The 17,219-nt window shown below is 44.4% G+C and overlaps 1 protein-coding gene across 1 annotated transcript in view; it reads left to right on the top strand.

The window, feature by feature from the left end:
- Positions 1-16,945, top strand: part of CCDC170 (coiled-coil domain containing 170) — a 99,559-nt gene extending 82,614 nt beyond the window's left edge. The window contains exons 10-12 of the mRNA XM_082730076.1: positions 553-795; positions 13,769-14,005; positions 16,179-16,945. Coding sequence (XP_082586202.1) covers positions 553-795; positions 13,769-14,005; positions 16,179-16,379 — 681 coding nt within the window. The 3' untranslated portion in view covers positions 16,380-16,945. The remainder of the gene's footprint in view (positions 1-552; positions 796-13,768; positions 14,006-16,178) is intronic.
- Positions 16,946-17,219: the final 274 nt, after the last annotated feature.

The raw sequence follows: 17,219 nt of genomic DNA, 5'->3' as shown, positions 1-17,219 counted from the left end.
TATAAACCAAGCTTTCTTTAAACTCTCCCTTGTATAGCTTATATACCAACACTCATGTTTGATGTCACTCATCAGGACATAGATCTATAGGATTGAAATTACTCAGTCTAGGTTTTGGGCACTAACCTGCCCTCTGGCTTCTTTTAGAAAAGGCCAGTGTAAGTATAGTTGGCTTGGGGGGGTGGAGAGGATTTTGTCTCTCTACCATATTCTGGTCTCGATAAGCCCGTTTTATTAATTTAAAAGTAATTTTATGTGCCTATTATGCTGCACGTATGTTGGAGGGAATCCGATGTTGAAAGCCTACTGCCCTCTGTGTCTTCTGTGCCTCCTTTGTCTCATCCTTACAGCTACAAAATTAATTCTTGGAAAAATAGGAATAAAAAAAGCAATCAAGGAAAGGAATCCAATAACCTTTTTGGGTGGTTTACAGATGAGTCTTATTGAAGTGTAGATAAAGAACAACGTGGTCCGAGTGACTCATTTTTATTTACTGATTGTCCAATGATTATTATTATTTTTTTAAAAAAATCCTTGTTTGTACCAAATCAGCTCAGGACTCAGAGAGAAAGGCTGGAGAGCAAAGAACTACATCTGAGCCTTCTGCGGCAGAAGGTGGCCCAGCTGGAGGAGGAGAAGCAGGTGCGCTCGGCCTTGGCCGTGGAGAGGGACGAGGCCAATCTCACTCTAAGAAAGTTGCAGAAGAAGGTGGAGAGGCTGCAGAAGGAGCTGAGTGTGTGTCGAGAAGCGAACACGGAGCTCAGAGCCAAGCTGGCTGATGCCAGTGAGCTCAAGGCAAGTGCTCGGCTTGGTTCCCTTGTTGCTTTTTGCAAGTTACCATTTTTAATTTATGTGGAAGAGAGGAGGTCTTTTTTTAAAAGATTTTATTTATTTATTTGACAGACAGAGATCACGAGTAGGCAGAGAGGCAGGCAGAGAGAGGGGGAAGCAGGCTCCCCACTGAACAGAGAGCACAATGTGGTGCTCGATCCCAGGACCCTGGGATCATGACCTGAGCTGAAGGCAGCAGCTTTAACCCACTGAGCCACCCAGGTGCCCCAAAGAGTGGAAGTCTTATAACAGATGCAGCAGAACAGAAACAGGGACAAAAGGCTTCCTCTGATTTTCTAGAGTCGTGGGGGAAAGGCAAAAGCTACACAGATCGGCATATTAGATCAGCGCAGCGTGTCTTCGATAATTGAAATGAGACCGTGGTGGCTGGGTGAAAAGTCGGTCCGAAGAGGGTATTGTCCGTGGAGGGGATGGAGAGGCCATGTCCTGGGGTGAGCACTGAGTAAGACGTGGAAGTGTGGAGTCACTGTGTCGCACCTCTGAAAGGAATAGAACATCGTCTATTAACTCTTCTGGAATTGAAAGAAAAGAAAAGGGTGGTGCGAACTACAGAAAATAGAAGCATTTCTTCCAAGGGTGGGTGACTGGTTCTTGGGATCCTGTAGGGAGTGATTGCGTAGGAATTTGCTTAGGAAGAAATGAGCAAATGATCCCAGCTCTTCACTGGGAAGAGTCAGGTGGGCAACTGGTGTTTCAGGAGCTGCGGGAGAAGCCTTATCCCCAGACGTGAGGAAGGTGCCCAGATCAGGGCAGCATGTGTCCTGGATTTCAAGCGTTCCCCTTCTAATCACTACAGAGAAAAAGGAATTAAAACGTAAACAAATTTAATCAAAATCTTTAAACGTCCTGTGTGCGTGTGTGTCCCTGGAATGTATATGTAACTCCATAGGCACAAACCACTTCTGGCGGATGCGCGTGTTGGGAATACAGATGAGAATAATGTCCTGGCGCTTTGCAGATAGCGCTCTAGACTGGGCTTCTGGAGTGTTTCTGAGTCTGGAAACAGACCAGGAGGGAAAAGGAACCTGGCATTAAGCTAGCACTTAAATATATGTGGCCGGGACAGTATTTTAGGAAGTATTTCCTATTTTATTTTTTTATTTTGAGTCATTAGCTCTTTTCCCCTGAAATCCTTTTGAGTTGAGGCTTATTTCCCTAGAGGAAAAAAAAGGACAGACACAGGCCGGGGGAAGGAAAGCAGGAAGCAAGGGAAAAGATCTGATGGGGTGCAAAATGTGGGGAGAAAATAACAAGTATCTTCCACACCTCTTCACACCTTGAGACTGATCTTGGGGGGGGTGTTGGGGTATGGGGTCAGCAAGCCACTGTTCCCACCCTGGCCGGAAGGGGCTGCAGGGGGAGCTGAGGCAGCATCTGTGTTGTAAAGCCGGGTGTTCAAATGTCCTGTGGTGGACATAACGTGTTTCTAGTTGGCGTACGGCAGGGCATTATATAACGTTGAGTCCTGAAGTGAAAATGGGTTCCCTTTGGTTTTTTTCTTCCAGTTCTTCCCATTGTCAAGGAGGAAATCTCGATTAGAACTTATTAATGTCTTTACTACTATTATTGCCATACCCCTAGCCTTGGGCCTTGGAAGAATCTGTTCTATTCATTGGCTTCCTCCTGTTGAAGGAGAGATGACAATAGCTCCCATAACTGGTGTTCAGTGGGCAGGTAGAAAAACATAGACGAGGCATGATAAATTAAGTGAACTTGGATTTCAAAACCGGGAAGTAAATTCCGGGTTTGGGTATATTTCTTTGTAAATGTGTGTGTCAAGGGAATAGTTCAAATTCCTCAACGAAATCTGTGATAGGAAGGAAGGGGAAACAGCACTGGGGATTTTCAAACTTCAAGCTTCTGGAGCTCCATGAAGCCAGGGGGGTAGAGAATGACATGGAGCAGTCTGGGTGGTTACTACGGATGACTAAGTGGGGGGGGGGGGACACCCGGGAGGCCTGATGCCTCCTGGTCTCTCCGAGGAAGGACCCAAGCAAGGATCTTGGATGTTTCAGAAACAAGGTGCAGCTGGTGCTGGGAGGTACCTGTGGGCTGCCTGGCTTCTCTCCCCCGGCTCCCTCCAGCCGGCCACGACCCTTCTCCTCTAGTGCGCTCTTCTGTGCTCAGGAAAAATTAAGAAGCTTAATTTAAAAAGTCAAGGTTGACTTCATCTTGCTGTTTATTTTCCTGCTAACCTCGTTGTGAAATCTGCGCGGCTGGGGCCTCGGAGCATCCCTTCTCCCGAGCTGGATCCCACTCGGCTCTTCCCACCCCGCCGGTCCACCTATCATCACAGAGGCCCTTGCTTCCCCCCATGCTCGAGGTCTGCGTTGCTTTTGCCAGTTTCTAAGAACTGAGATTCCATCTCTGAGAGATGTGGGCTGGGCCGGGACAAAGGGCTGTCTGGACTCTGTGACATTTACTGGAAGGTTCCAGCTAGCTCTCTGCATGTGGCCAGTTACCATAAAGCTAAAATAGAATGAAGCCCGGTACAAAGGTTAGTTGCCATTGTAGCTAATTCTTTCTTTTTTTTTTTTTTTAGATTTTTATTTTTTTATTTATTTGACAGAGAGAGAGAGAGAGAAATCACAAGTAGGCAGACAGTTAGGCAGAGAGAGAGAAAGAAGAGGGGAAGCAGGCTCCCCGCCGAGCAGAGAGCCTGATGCGGGGCTCGATCCCAGGACCCCAAGACCATGACCTGAGCCAAAGGCAGCGGCTTAATCCATTGAGCCACCCAGATGCCCCACCGTTGCAGCTAATTCTGTCACTCCTGGAGGGGTGGGCCGTTTGTCCTGGGGGGCTGGACGAGGCTTTAGGATTACCACACACGTCAGGAGCCTGAGGAAGCTTGGCCTGCACGAGGCATAGCAGCTCACGGTGCAGCAGCCGGTGAGGTGCCGGTGGAAGAAGGGAGACCCCGTGGGCGATGCCCGGGCACAGGGCCCGGCAGCTGCTGGGGGAGAGTGGAGGAAGAGTGGCTTTGGAAGTTCCTGGTGAAGGGCGGTCTGGGGGCCCCTTGGGGCTGTGGCTTCTGAGGAGGGAGTTTTCCAGGCTGGGTGTATGAGAGTGGCGCTGGGACCCTGCCAAGGTGACCCTATAACCTACAAATGGTGCTGCGCAGAAAGAAGCGCACGCTTTCTGTCGCAGAAGGGGGTCAACAGCTGGTGCGGACTGGGCCTGGCATCTGAGAAGTGTGTTCGCGTTTGGCTGCAAGGACAGCTGCCTCACATCTGCCTTCTGTTCCGTCTGGATTATGATAATTAATCTGCCAGTGGTCTCTCCACGTAGCCTTTCACAAGCAAGCCTGACGCTTGCAATGAAGCTTTGCTCTTTGGGTGACGGGACTGTGCAATGCGTGGTTCTGGTGATAGTGTCAGGCTTAACACTTTCTTCTTCTGGGGTCATTGGGGTAAAGCGACGCTTTTAAGTGTGGGGCACACAGCTCTGGGGGCATATAAAATGCTTCTAGGTGCTTCAGGTCACTTCAGGTCACTATACAAAGTTCCGTCGTGAGGTAAAACATGGGTGCCCTTTCGTTTTTCTTCCAATTCCTTCCTTCCTTCCAATTCCATTTTCTTCCAACTCCTTATCAAGGAGAAAATCTTAATTAGAGGTTATTATGTCTTTATGCTCCTAGAACATTTACTAGTCTCCATTTTATTTATTTATTTTAAAGATTTTATCTATTTATTTGAGAGAGAAAGAGAGAGAGCGAGTATGAGTGGGGGAGAGGGAGAAGGAGAAGCAGACTCCCTGGTGAGCAGGAGCCCAATGTGGGGCTCGATCCTGGGACCCTGGGATCATGACCTGGGCTGAAGGCAGACACTCAACCCACTGAGCCACCCAGGCACCCTGCTAGTCTACATTTTAAATAAAGAAGAAGCCTGAAGCTCAGTGCTGGGTACAAGGAATAGTATCTAGAAATACTGTTTTGTTTTCATTGTACAGTGGGTTTTTTCTTTCTTTAAAAATTTTGAATTCCAGTATAATTAAGATATAGTTATATTGGTTTCGGGCGTATCAGATAGTGACCAACTATTCCATACATGACTCGATGCTCCTCTTGGTCATTGTACAGTTTCTGTTTTATTGTTATCTTCCAGTCGTGGCAAATTCTACTGGAATCCTACAAAATTCCTTTTTATAGAAATAAATTGGGTAAGTTCAAAAGATGGTTGGCTTAAGGAAAGGAATGATGACCATAGGTGATACGTGGATATGGGAAGAATTGTGGACGTATGATGGGAGTAACTGAAGTATCGACAAGTAGACTGGAGAAAGAAGTGATACCAGCCATAACCAGATGCATTCAGCAGGCGAGCAGAAGCTTGGTCGTTTGTTGCTGGCACCATGCTGATGTCCAGAGGCGGGGTGGGGGAAAAAGAAGCAGGGCAGCGGACAGGGGCCGGATCACCCAGGGTGTTGGGTGTCTCCTGAGATGCTTGGACTTGTCCTCTGGGCCCTGGGGAGCCATTGAAGACTTTCAGACACGAGAGGGAAACCATCAGGGAAGAGACTAAAAGGAAACAGAGAGAGACAAGGGAGGGAGAACAGGGGGTCTCTAGAGGGAGGCTGTCGCCAATAGCATCAAGTACAGTGGGAAGGTAGAGGGGAATGGCTGTCTCCTGCCATTGGCATTGGGGCAGCTCAGACTCAAGCACGTGTGGTGTAGACTGTAGCGGTCCTGGGTGATGGCATTGGGAATAGGTAAAGTTCCAACATGCCGAGGGATGAAGGAGAAGTGGAAACAAAAGTTGGTGGTCTGCTCTTCTGGAATATTTAGATGAAAAGTGGAAGAGTCAGGAAAGTAAATAAAGTTGGCTTGTGTGTTAATTTGCTTTATTTTGCGTAAAGAGATCCACTTCTTAAAAAAAAGATTTTATTTATTTATTTGACAGAGATCAAGTAGGCAGAGAGGCAGGTAGAGAGAGAGCCCGACGTGGGGCTTGATTCCAGGACCCTGAGGTCGTGACCTGAGCCGAAGGCAGAGGCTTTAACCCACTGAGCCACCCAGGTGACTAAGATCCACTTCTTTTTTACCAGCTAAGATTATAGGAAAGATGTAGGAGAGGAGGGATTTGACGGACTCAAGAATGAGTCAGGCCCTTCACCACCACAGGATGCCTTCCATTAGAGAACAGAGATCTCTCTGTCTTCCTAACACCGTGAACGCTAACTTCATGAGTTTGTCAGAGATTTTAGCTACAAGTGACTTTTTATTTTTTATTGTTTGAGACACATTCATGTCCAAGAGAGATCAAGGATATTAACTCTTTATCTTTGTATGTTGCCTGTGCTTGTCCCTGTACTGACTTTATTATTCACAAGGTAACATCTCTGAATGGTAGCAAAGAGGGCCTTCCTGTCCTATTCGATGGCTGTTCTAAGCAATGATCACAAATTGGGTGGCTTGATATGACAGGAATTTTTTCTCTCATGATTCTGGAGGGCAGGAGCCTGACAGCAAGGTGTTGGGAAGCTTGATTCCCTCAGGGGAAGCTGCGGGCCCATCACTCTATCATCTGGCTCCTGCTTGCTGCTTGTAACTACGGAACTCCTCTCTGCTGCCACCCTTAGGTGACTGTCCTCTTGTGTGTCCCTCCTGCTCTGTCTCCTTTTCTGTAAGGCTCATAAGTCACACCCACCTCTGGATTTAGGGGCAACCCTACTGCAGGATGATCTCATGGTGAGATCCTTACCTTAATGATATCGGCAGAGGCTCTTATTCCAAATAAGGTCCCATTCTGAGGTTCTGGGTGGACATATATTTATTTTTTGGTGGGGAGAGACACAGTTCAACCCACTACACTTATTGAATTAAGAATGAATTTAATAAATAAATAAAATTAAAAAAGAATTTCACCGTTTATGGAAGGATGATATAGAAAATAATAATTTGAACTACGTTTTTTTTCTTTTGTTGTTGTTGTTGTTTTTTTTTTTTGAACTACGTTTTTATGCCTTAAAAAATTGAGATGTAATTCACATGCCATTTATTTATTTATTTATTTAAAAGATTTTATTTGTTTGAGAGAGAGAGAGAGAGAGAAAGAGCACAAGCAGGGGGAACAGCAGGCAGAGGGAGAGGCAGGCTCCCCACCAAGCAGGGAGTCTGACGTGGGGCTCGATCCCAGGACCCTGGGGTCATGATCTGAGCTGAAGGCAGATGCTTAACTGACTAAGCCACCCAGATGTCCCCAAATTCACCTTTTTAAAGTATACATTTCACTGGCTTCTTCTTTTTTTTTTTTTTTTTTTGAAGAGTTTATTCATTTATTAGAGAGAGAGAACAGGAGCAGGGGAAGAGGGAGAGGGAGAAGCAGGCTCCCTGCTGAGCTGGGACCCTGATGCGGGGCTCGATCCCAGGACTTTGAGATCATGATCTGAACTGAAGGTAGCTGCTTAACCGACTGGCCCCCCAGGTGCCCCCACAGTTCGCTGCTTTTAATACACTGATGGGATTGTTCAGGCATCTCTGCTTCCTAATTCTAGATCGTTTGTCGTACCCCCCACCCGCCCTCCCATGCAAATCCCATACCTACCGCATTCACTCCGTATTTCCCCCTGACCCAGCCTCTGGAAACCACTAAATTATATCCAGTCTCTATGGATTTGCCTCTTCTGAGCACTTCATATAAATGGAATCATACAATACGTGGCCTTTTGCCTCTGGCTTCTTTCCCTTAGTCTGTTCCCAGCGTTCATCCATCTTGTGCACGTGTTAGCATTTCATTCCTAAATTAGAGCTCTCCGGAGAAGCAGAGCTAATAGGGTATGTCTGTCTCCCTCCCTTTCTCTCTGTTATATACACACGGAACGAATAGGATATGTATGAACTAATAGTATTTCTCTGACTTTCTCTTGATTTATATCCTCTATCTCTCATATATATGTATGAAATATATATATATACATGAAGTACATATGATATATATGAAATATATTTATTTTATCCAAGTATTCCAGAGGAGCAAGATCTATGTGTGTGTGTGTGTATGTGTGTGTATGTGTGTGTGTGTAACATCACAGAGGGAGGGACAGAGGGAGAGCTACAGGGAGACTGACTGATGTTAAAGAATTGGCTCATGTGATTATGGAATTTGGCAAGTTCAAAATCTGCAGGATAGGCTGGCAGGAAGAGCTGGTGTTGCAGGTCAAGTGTAAAGGTTGGATTCTGGTAGAATACCCTCTTAGCTCAGGGAGAGTCACTTTTGTTCTGTGCAGGGTTTCAGTGGACTGCATGAAGCCCACACGCTATGGAACGGAAATCTACTTTACTGAAAGCCCACTCATTTCAATATTAGTCTCTCCCCAGGACACCCTCCCAGGGTCCTCCCAGTGTTGCACCAAATATCTGGCTTGTGGGCCAGCCCAGGTGACGAATAATATTAACCATTACAATTCCTTCATATGCCGAATAATATTCCACCATTGGGACCCACCACCCACCGTGTATGCATTCAAAATGTAATGGACATTATGATTGTTTTCACTTTTTGGCTATTATGAGCAAGGCTGTTAGCAGGATTTGTGTGGAGTTTTTGAGCGCATTTCTCTGTCTGTTGCAAAACCATGCTTGAAGACCTTGACTCCTGGTTTATCCCAGTCTTGCTTTTTATGACTTATGCAGTACATTTCCCTGTGAATTCTCAACCAGGAATATGTAGACCTTTCCAGAAAACTATTAAATTTTAAGTTGGCAGGCAAACATGATTACTGTAGAAAATCTCTTCTGGAAAGAAAAATATTCTTTTACAGATTCCCCTCCCTGTGTTGAGTCAAAATAAGTTTATTATAATATTGCTTTCATGTATACAATATATATAAACTTAACACTGTATAAAAATTTCTTAATCTTGCTACATTTTAAAAAAAGTGGTTAACAGATTTTTTTCACCATTTTTAAGATTTTATTTACTTGAGAGAGAGAGAGAGAGAGAGAGAAAGGACATGAGTTGGGGGGAGGAGTAGGGGAGGGAAAGGGACCGGGAGAGAATCTCAGGCAGCTTCCTTGCTGAGCATGGAGCCTGACGGCGGCGGGGTGGGGGTGGGCACGATCTCACAATCCTGAGATGATGACCCAAGCCAAAACCCAGAGCCAGCCCAACTGACTGAGCCACACAGGTGCCCCAATCTTGCTACATTTTTACCATTGTAAAATTAGACCAATTAGAAAGCAAAGTGGAGTGTAAAAGTTGAATTGAAAACATTCATGATATTAATTCAATGTGCTGGATTATATTATTTCACTACAATCACCATTAATTAGAATGTGTAGTATCCATTGCTTGTGGCCTGGATTCTTCTGAAGTCTCACATGCCTGTGGTCTAGGACAGAGCATTTAGTCTAGCCCGTGTTTTAACTGAAAGCTGCAGATGTGCTGTTTGTATATGCACAGTGACATAGTTTGGCCTTCCCTCGGCAGGAACACATTATTATGTAGTAAGTCCACCATTGCTCTTAGAATAATTAAAGTAGTACTACTAATTGGCACAAACATGGGTTTTTGTGCAAATGGAAGTGCAGGCACTGAAATCATGTGGCAGAACCCCAGGGGACCCAGAAGATGCTTTGTGTAACTCCTGTAACACCAGTTGCTTCTTAACCTGTGTCAGTTATGATTAGCTTCAGTGAAATATATTGGAACACCCCTGTAATAACAGTGGCTTAGACAGAAGAGCCCTTTCTCATGGAAAAGAAGGCCTGCCATGCTTAGCAGAATGGCTCTGTGGTATCGGCGGCCCTGGCTTGTTCTTTCTGCCGCACTGTTCTGGCAAGAGCTTTCATCTTCAATGCTGCTTCCTGACACAAGCTAGCTGCTGGGGCTCTGGCCTCATTCCAGCCACTGGCGAGGAGGAAAGCCAGGAGGACACCCTATAGGCCACTTTCCAGGAACAATGCAATGCTTTGTATCTCTGTTGGCCAGAACTTAGTCCCTAGGCCTCCCTTAGATGAAGTCAGCTTGAGAAATGGGTCTATTGTGGGCAGTAAGAACAAAAGAAAGAATAGATATTGGGTGGAGAGGTATCGGCTTTTCATCTGTACCATGTGGCCCAATTTTAGTAGGGAACTGTGCCCCCAAATCAGTAGTCAGACAACCAAAACCTGAAAAACCATTGTTACCTTCATTTAACCTCTCATGGAAACACCAAAGGGGAATAATATCCTTTAGCCAGCAGCAAAGGTCTCCTCCTCTGGCTAACTCTTTTGATCATCTCCCATGCAAGACAGCAGCTCTCCATGCTCCTTCTCTACTCTAGAACTTTCTCCAACCCAGTCAGTGCACCCTTTCTTTATATATATTTCTTGTAACCTACCCTCTTGGGCTCAGTGGCTCTCCAATGGTAGATTGGAATTGAGTTTGAACTCTTCCTACTTTGAATGTGTGCAGCGAGCAGAACCTACAAGGAAGGACTTCTAGGGCTGTAGAGTGGTGGCAGTGGATGTGTGCTCAGACTGCCGAGTCGAACATCTTCTGTTTTCTGCTTCAATTTCCCTCTGCTGAAATCCTTGTGGTTCTCTTTAGTAAGGGTGCAGCGTGTCTTTGGGCCACGGGGATGCTCTCCCTGTTTGCGGTTCCCAGTTTTCAGGGCACCTGTGTGTAGAGTTGAGCTCCCACAGCGTTGCATTTTCAATGCAGCTTCTTGAAAGCCCCCCAGCTAGAGAATTTAGATCCTCTGGGGGATTCAACCCATCAGATTTTAAATTCCATCACCATCTCTTTCCGAGCCTTGGGCCTGTTTAATATGAGAGAATTGTTCATGGATTTTGACATTTTTTCGCTCCAGGAGGCTGACACTAGGCAGAGTGTTCCCTGGACGTAAAGCCTCCTTGGAGCCTTCTCCATCTCTGCTGGGGTCTGGGTGGCACATATGCCTTATCAATGACCAGTTCTGCCCCACTGGAAGACCATTAGGGACACGGGCTCTTGTTGAACTGTGGCTGGATCTGGGAAGCTCCTTTCAGAGGATTAAGAAACCAGCTTAGCCACACCCCACTTCCCAGAATCTTGGTTGTTGGGTTTGATTTAGGAGCGCGAGGTCTCTGTCATCCCCTGGCTTTTAGTTCTGTTCTGGTGGCTTGGCTCAGAGCTCCATGACTTGCCTTTGCTCCCGGATGACGAGATTTGAGGCAGCCTTTAGGATTGTGATAAAGTCTCATATTTTTTGGAAATTTTTGGCTATGAGTGCTCCTCATTAGGACCTGATTTATGGACTTCTAACTCTCCAAGCTGTGTTACGTCACTTTTGGTAGATAGCCCACTGTAAATGTTTTTCTAATCTGAGTAGAAAGGCTGAACATATCCTTTAATACAAGCTTTTGAATTCAGTATCCCAATCCCAGCAAATTTCCACTTGGCCGCATAGTCTTTCTGTAGTGTGTGATGGTTTGCACATGAGGGGAATCTCTTTGTTTTAAAAGGAGATAACTTTGTTTTGAAATTGATAAAGATTTCAGTCATGCAATGTCCCCCAATTTGTAACATATTTGATAGTCGACTGACTACATTATTTAGAGCAGTAGCTGATCTAATTTATTTATTTTTTTAAAAAAAGATGTATTTATTTATTTGACAGAGATAGATAGATAGAGAGATAGATCACAAGTAGGCAGGCAGAGCAAGAGGGGGAAGCAAGCACGCTGCTGACCAGAGAGCCGGACGGGGCTCCATCCTAGGACCCTGAGATCATGACTTGAACGGAAGGCAGAGGCTTAACACATTGTGTCACCCAGGTGCCCCGGCTGATCTAATTTATAAATAAATATACATATATGTTCATAAAGGTTTATGGGTAGGATGCACATTGTATTGATCATGTGGGTTTTCATAACTTGGAATCTGTGCATGATCTCCAAGGTCAGCCTCTGCAGACCTGCACTTAGTGGGTGGTAGAAACTTGGTCTTCTAGTGCCATTTCATTGGCTCAAAAACTGACTCTGAATTCCTTCCCTCCACCGTGGTTGGCCTGGTATCGCCTGTGGATTTCTCAAGCGGCAGTGGTGGTTTTTATGCCTTCCCCATTGCAAGTCCCACAACAGCTGTCAGTTTCCCGAGGATTTCCTTTCTCCTGCATGGAGGCAGTTCAAAGCTTTGAACTTGTCCAGGCATGGCTGCCATCAGCCTCCTCTCTGCGGGAACAGAAACTAAATTTCTTAAGAAGTCGTGTGTGTTATAGTAGATGAAAGCAAATTTCCGTTATCTAATTTCAGAACATTTTCATCAACCCTGAAAACAGCCCATTGGCCGTTATCCCGCAGTGCCCCCTCCCACCGGTCCCTGGCCTTTTCTGGATCTTTTGTAGGAATGGAATAGTACGCTAAGGGGTCTCTCCTGACTGGCTTCTCCCCTTTAGCAAAAGGTTTTCGAGGTCCACCCATAGCATGTATCTGTGCTTCATTCCTTCTTATTGGTGAATAACATTCCTTTGCCTGGATGTACAACATTTTATTTGTCTACTCACTGGTTGATGGATATTTGGGTTGTTGTTACTTTTTGGCGATTATCAATAGAGCTGCTGTGAACATTTGTGGACAGGTTTTATGTGACAGAAGTTTTTAATTCTCTCGAATATATAAACCTAGAAGTGGAATTGCTGGCTCATGAGTTAACTCTGTGTTTAATATTTTGAAAACTGGAAAAACTGTTTCTCACAGCTGCACCACTGTGCCTTCCCACCAGCAGTGTGTGAGGGTTCCAATTTCTCCACACCCTCGCCAACACTTGCTGCTGTCTCTCTTTTTGACTGCAGCCATCCCTGTGGATGCTGAATGGTAGCTCGTTCATACTTACTTGTAATGGTCGCTGTTAAAAATTTTGTGTCGGATATGTAAAACTACCTCCAATTCTTTTTTTAAAAAAATGTGGTAAAATATCCATAACATAAAAGTTACCATTTGAACCATTTTTACCTGCTCAATTCAGTGGCATTAAATACATTCACAGTGTTGTGCGACCATCACCACCATCCATTTCCAGAACTTTTCATCCTCCCAAACCGAAACCCAGTGCCCACTAAATAACTCCCCATTCCTCCCCTGGCGATGGAATTCTGTTCCACATTTTCTCTCTATGAATTAGCCTATCCAGGTACCTCATAGAAATAGAATTATACAATATCTGTTTCTTTGTGTCTGGCTTATTTTATCTGTTGTAATGTCCAAAATTCACCCATGTTATGGTATTGATCAGAATTTCAACATTTTGGTCAAATTCTTTTTTGTAAGCAGATCTGGCAAAATTTTAAATACTAAGCTAATAAAGAAAATGTGCCTCATGCTCCAGAATGCTCTTTGTGTTGGCTTTAAGCTCCTGGGACAGCTTCCAAGAGAGAGGCACCCTCACACCTTCTCTCTTGTTTGCAGTGGGATGCTGTGGCCGTCTCCTGCCTCCTATATTCATTGATCAAGTCTGAAGGCATTAGTTCTGAAATATTGCTGTTCTAGATTTTCCTTACAGTAGTAATGAAGACTCACTGAGGGGATTTTAGGTGGGCTTCCTTGTCATAGACAACTAGCAGAGGAGATATTTTACTTATCCTAGTGTTTCTATGCTGGGGATGACCCTTTCATAAGGCCCAAAGTACAAGTTGCTTTGCCTATGGAGTATATTAGAGTCTGTGAGTAAGTACCAGCAGACTTTATTTGAATATTTCACCCCAGAATCATGCTATCTACCTTTTGTCTCATTGATTTTCTAAATAATGGTCCTCTGACATGTTTATAAGCTGTAACTGCCTTAAGACATGTTTGTCCAGCATGTATGCTCAGCAAAGTCTGTATAACTGGGATGGATTCCATTCTTTATTTAGAAAAAAGTTATTAAGTGAATTTTATTGAATTCTAGTTTTATCTTGTTGATACAATTGTCCAAAAACAAATACGGTAGAAATTATTAGCATTCCCTTAACTTTGTAGATTAAAGCTTTGGAACAGACCAAAATTATTGAAGACCTAAGTAAGTCCAGAGACAAACTTGAGAAGATGAAGGAGAAAGCTGAGAAAAAGCTAATGTCTGTCAAGTCGGAACTGGATACCACAGAGCACGAGGCTCAGGAGGATAAGGAGAGGGCCAGGAGCATGATGGAAGTGGTAGCCAGCGAAACGAAGATGCTCAAGAAGTCTCTGGAAGAAGCAGAAATGAGAGAAAAGCAGGTGGGTAGAAATCTGGGGTGAAACCTTGTTTAGGAAAACGGACAATTCAAAAGCTTGATAATTATTTTTACATTTCTTCAAAAACAATCTACAAAGTTTTCTTTATCGTTTCAATGTATCTGCTTGCCCTCTAGCATCTTCCTGGCATCAAAATAACCATTATGATTTACTCTGCTAAGAAAAATAATCCACAGTTTCATGGCACGAATTGTAGGAAAGAGAAAGACATTCGCATCAAAGCAGTGGAAAGGCTGTGGAAAGCCAGTTTCTGGTTGTGGAGAGGTTTTGATTATATTCTCTGATTGCCTCTGAAGTTTGTATCAGCCCAGGATTCAGCCTCAGGAGGGAGAGCTTATCTCCATCACAGATCAGTGGCAGGAAACAGTCCCAGCTCTCAAACAGTGGCACCCAGACTCGATGGCCAATCTCACCCAGATGTAAGCCATAAACAGTACTCACTTGCTGACTGGTTGCAAGGAGGAGAGTTTTATCTGCTGAGCACATCAGGAGGTCAGGCATAAAGAAACTGTCCCGGGCAGCCTGACCCCCATTGCTTTTGGCTTTTATCTCCCTCTCTTTCTGAAGCTCAAAAGGGCAGAGAGTGGACTCTGATCCTAGGATATATTTTCTTTTCCTCTTTTTGGCTGCCTCTGCTTTGGCTCATGTGTCAGGCAACGTTGAGGAAGGCCAAACTATAAAGTGTGTGTTCTCAGAGAGAAACCTCTCAGGAATGAAGAGCTTCAGCCATATGTGAAAGGGGAGACAATTTTGAGGGGGAACTTCTTCATCAGGAATTCTAGGCTGGAGAGAGTGTTATGTTCCCCTAGATTGGACTTGGCATGGGAAGGAGGTTGGGAAGTGAATGAAGACATGGTGAGAATGTTTGGAAGGCACTTTTCCTGGAGGCAATGTCTGTTGGATCACATCTTTCCAAAATGGAAGGTACTGCATCAAGGGGTTGACCAGATAGCCCTGACTTAATCTGCTTCTGCTCTAGCACAGAATCACAGTGTACACAGTGTACGGGAATTTATGGAATATGAGGCACATTTTCATCCATTGTCTCCAACTGCCCCACCTGTCCATTTTTCCTTTTGTGATGGATGAAGGGTAGTCCCAGAAAGTCTAATGTTATGGGTTGTGAAGGAGGCTGATATGTGATGTGATCTGGTCATTATTTAGTAGTCCTTTTTTTTTTTATCAGCTCATATTTTCTTTCTTTCTTTTTTTTTAAAGATTTTATTTATTTACCTGACAGAGATCACAAGTAGGCAGAGAGGGAGGGGGAAGCAGGCTCCCTACTGAGCAGAGAGCCCGATGCGGGGCTCTATCCCAGCACCCCGGGATCATGACCTGAGCTGAAGGCGGAGGCTTTAACCCACTGAACCACACAGGCCTCAGCTCATACTTTCTTGCCTGTTGTTCTTCCTTTAGTTTAAGAGGTTTCTTGCCCAGGGCACCTGGGTGGCTCAGTCAGGTAAGCCCCCAACTCTTGGTTTGGGCTCAAGTCATGATCTCAGCGTCATGAGATCAAGTTCCACATTGGCCTCCATGATCAGCATGGGGTCTGCTTGAGATTCTCTTTCCCTCTCTCTTTGCCCCCACCCAGCTCTCATACACTCTCTCTCAAATAAATAAATAAAATCTTAAAAAAAAAAATATTCCATGCCCAGTTAAAATTCCAGTGGATAAGGGTTTACCACCCATGGACACAACTACACTTTTGTAAAGCACTTCTTATTGTATAGAACACATACACAGTCATTGTTTCATTGGATCCAAATTTCAGAATAGCCCCGGGAAGGAGGTGTATGGTTATTTCCACCAGGAAGTGAGAACACGGAGTCTTAGGTCAGGGTCCTGTTCATGGTTGCCTAACTGAGATTCTTGACTTGGTAGCCAGTGCCACACTAATTGGCTTATCAGAAAAGAGGTTATAAAATCTCCAAAAGTTGGGGATGAAAGCATTTTAGAGGTAATTTAATAGATGAAAAAAAATAGATGACACCTTCTTATTTTATAAATGAGAGAACTGAGGTTAAAGATAGTTAAGTAGTTTGCCTACCTCATGCACACCTGAGCTTTCAGTGGGTTTGTTTGTTTGGTTGCATTTGGACCAGCAGTAGTTGATACATTGTGTTCTCACCCTTCTCCTGTATGTTTGATATTACAGCTGGTGGACTTCAGGGAGGTGGTTTCCCAGATGCTGGGCTTGAACGTGTCCAGTCTTGCACTTCCCGACTATGAAATCATCAAATGCCTTGAAAGACTGATCCATTCACATCAGCATCACTTTGTCACCTGTGCCTGTCTCAAAGATATGATTCCAGGGGGCGATAGGCACCCACAGAGCTGCTTAAAGCTCCTTCATTGAATACCATCTCTTTGGGGGAGATAAGAGATGGAACACAATGGTCAATTTCACAAATTCCCTAACCCTTTGAAATTTGGTCAGCGTGTCAATACCGTATACTTTGATGATCAAGCCAGAATCCCATTTGCAAAAAATGATCTTAGAGGTGCCAGCTGTAGGTTAAGAGCACACATTATTTTATTTGCTAGCACTTTGGGACCCAGAAGAATTCTAGCAGATTGCATATCTAGAGTGGACAATGGCTGTAGGGGATTAACATTTGTGGGATTCCTTTTATGAGTCGGGGGCTTTAGTATCCAATTTAATTTTCATCGTAGCTGTGTGGAGAAGATTTAATGTTTTATTTTATGACCTGTCTGGGTCTCAGAGAGGGTATTACCTACCCAAGATTGCAATTGGTTAGTGATTGAACTAGCATTCTGACCATGTTGGCCCCAGATCAAAGGCTGTGCCTTCTGCTACTCCGCCCTCCTCCAGTTTCTCCTGTTATCGTGGTGAAAATTGCCCCCATAAAGGAAGATAAACATTCATACATTAAATCAAGTCCACAAAGTGACTGAGATTCATGAATGTCACACATATGGTTTCCTTAAAAAGTATTATACCTAATTATTTGGATAAAACACATAGGTCTGAGGTTCTGTAAGAAACCTACCAGTTTTAAATGTTGCTGCCAGATCATATTTGGTGGTAATTTTTCATTGAACAAGGTTGATCTCAATCCTTTAAAAATGAAACCTTTAATGTGAAACCTATAAAATGAAGAAATCCTGCCCAGGTTTATTCACCAATATATCACATGTACTGACAGCAAGAGGACTTTTTTAGAATGGGGTAAAG

This window comes from Mustela nivalis (assembly GCF_964662115.1).
Source record: "Mustela nivalis genome assembly, chromosome: 5".
Lineage (NCBI taxonomy): Eukaryota > Metazoa > Chordata > Mammalia > Carnivora > Mustelidae > Mustela > Mustela nivalis.
Note: the sequence above shows the minus strand (reverse complement) of the source record. Positions and strands in the feature narration are given on the sequence as shown.